Source organism: Limulus polyphemus, unplaced genomic scaffold, assembly GCF_000517525.1.
Source record: "Limulus polyphemus unplaced genomic scaffold, Limulus_polyphemus-2.1.2 Scaffold252, whole genome shotgun sequence".
Taxonomy (NCBI): Eukaryota; Metazoa; Arthropoda; class Merostomata; order Xiphosura; family Limulidae; genus Limulus; species Limulus polyphemus.
This window is the reverse complement of record NW_013665862.1, coordinates 82183-84644: the sequence shown is the minus strand read 5'-3', so window position 1 is coordinate 84644 and position 2462 is coordinate 82183. Positions and strand designations below refer to the sequence as shown.

General features: G+C 34.2%; 1 protein-coding gene across 1 annotated transcript in view; it reads right to left on the bottom strand.

Annotated features, from left to right (window-relative positions):
• LOC106478805 (cytochrome P450 4c3-like) overlaps positions 1–2462 on the bottom strand; it is a 22464-nt gene that overhangs the window by 12353 nt on the left and 7649 nt on the right. The window contains exon 4 of the mRNA XM_013939374.1: positions 727–812. Coding sequence (XP_013794828.1) covers positions 727–812 — 86 coding nt within the window. The remainder of the gene's footprint in view (positions 1–726; positions 813–2462) is intronic.

Below are 2462 nucleotides of genomic sequence, written 5' to 3'. Positions count from 1 at the left end.
GAGAAAAATTTCACGATGAAAACAGGACTTCCTCTGTCGACTGATTGAAATAAATAAATCGATGATTGGGGCATGAACAGAAAAAAACAGATAAATAGAAAAGAACGTATTTGAGTACATATTTGTTGTTATTTGGTTTATATATGTTTTATTTATTATCATTAGTATTTTCATGTCGATATCATATACACGCATGGTTTTACTGTACGATGTCGAATAAAATAATCTGAATTGAATTGAATATCTACCAGTTGACACTTCTTATAGAAATACCACGTGTCAAAAAGCGCTCACTTTGTTAGCGGTCTTTTCCCACGCTCAGTAAAGTGACATTCAGTGAGGAAAAAATCCTCATGGCTACTTTGCGAAGCTGAACGCTCTGTTGTGCTGGATCCACCCATTGCTTCGAAAACCAAAGATTTTTGCCAACAATACATTGCAGTCAGTCTCCTTTGCTCAAAAACAAACGCAATACGTTTTTATTTACTGAAATAACACATGGAATGACAAAAGGCGGTTGTAAACAGCCCACTAGACAATCATCTTGCATATACCCTCTGATCTAAGGAGTTGAGTTGACTGCATATTTTCTATTTATTCGTCACTATTTTTAGGAAAATTAGCGTTGAATTGTTTCAATGGGAACCTGCTTGCAACTCTGTATTGATATCACAGTACTGAAATTTTCAGGAAGAGAGTTAAATGCTCCGATATATTATGCATTACCTCGTCAGCAACCCCGATCCTAACCATGGACGTAAGAGAGAGTATTCTGTCGATTTATCTATGATCTTTGAACTGCTGAGAACTACCTGAAAAAGAAGAAGAAAGATACAGAAAAACAATACTCTTCATAGAAGTGTTTATGTTTATCATATTGATAAGTTAACAACTTCCCGTTGATAATTCTTCTGTGTGGATTTAATTTTCAACACACATACACGATGCACATAACTAACATTGAATTGTTCAGAGTCAACTGAAGTAATTATAAAAGATGATAAATACGTTAAGAATTAAATAATTATTATAAAAAAATAGCAAAATCTTAATACATAAACCTTGGCCTAGCTATTCTTTGGAAAGATATTTAAGCCTAAAAACAATGCATATATATATATATATATATATATGCTTTGAGTTGTTTGGAGATATCCTTAGTCATTAAAATTTCGACTTTATAAAACTTTCTACTTCTCATGAAGGCGGGCTTTTCAAACAACTAAAATACAACGGTCGCATAGCATTACATGTGAACATGAGCGAGTAGCTATACTGTACATGTTCACAAGCCAAAAATTGCATTAGGTAATATTTATAGTAATTCCCTAAAGATACTTGTGTAGTTTTTGTATGCGTGTTAGTAACTACTGAAAATCGTATAAGCTCGTAACTCAGTAATATTTGTTAATTAATGTTTGGGGCAGCATATCAGCCAACAGTGGTGGTGATATACATGAAAGCTATGATACTCTGGCTGCTGACATGTAATTCCATTACGAACACGGCTCGTCGTGCGGGGATTCATTCTCAGGATGACAACGATCCAAAAAGCATACAGCAAGTGTAGTGAAACAGTAAAGAGGACCACGGAACATTCGGAGCAACAGCTTGGCTGCACTAATTGCTGGTATGAATACGTTAATGCTGTATGGGCTTATACCGAGACTGTCAAAAGGCGACTAAACAACGCGGCTAGATTATATGGTGTAATACTCTGCATAAAGCAGAAGATTCACATATAAAAATTGTAGTGCATTATATAAATTATTCTTCTGTTTTTTGAAGTTTCTGTTATTGTGTTATGCACGATTGATAAAAACTTTATGTAGTTGCCACTAATTCGTTATTTGTGAGTCGTGTATGTGTATAGTTTATATGTTTCCATAATTATTTCCATTACTATGCGTGTGTGTATATACACTAAGTATTCCAAATATTTAAATAATCTAAATAATAGTATGTTTTCAAACAGAAAGAAAATCTACCTACTTTACTGACATAGAATTGTAAGGAATTATAAAATCAATATTCCAAGAGTTTATTAAAAGTGGTCTTTTTTGTGAACTTTTAAGGTATATAAACAAAAAGTAATAATAATTTCGTATATATATATACTGAGTGGTCACAAGTAAATAGACACCTAATTTTTCGTCATTTAATTGATTTATGCTAACTAATTTGTGTTCACTGAGCACTATATAAATGAAAATGGTCCGCACACTAATTATCTTGTGCTACAACATGCTTAGAACTCAAGGTTCTCTCGAATTGTCAGATATTGTTAGAGGAAGGATAGTTGGTCAAGCAGATGGTGGAATAAGTTAGCGGCAAATTTCGCAGAATTTGGGAATCCCGCTTTCGACAGTCAAAAGAATCATCGTGCAGTTCAGGAAACACGGCAAGGAAACAACTGAGCAGTGTCCGGGTCGTCCTGCTCTATCGGAGAGGACAAAAGGGCT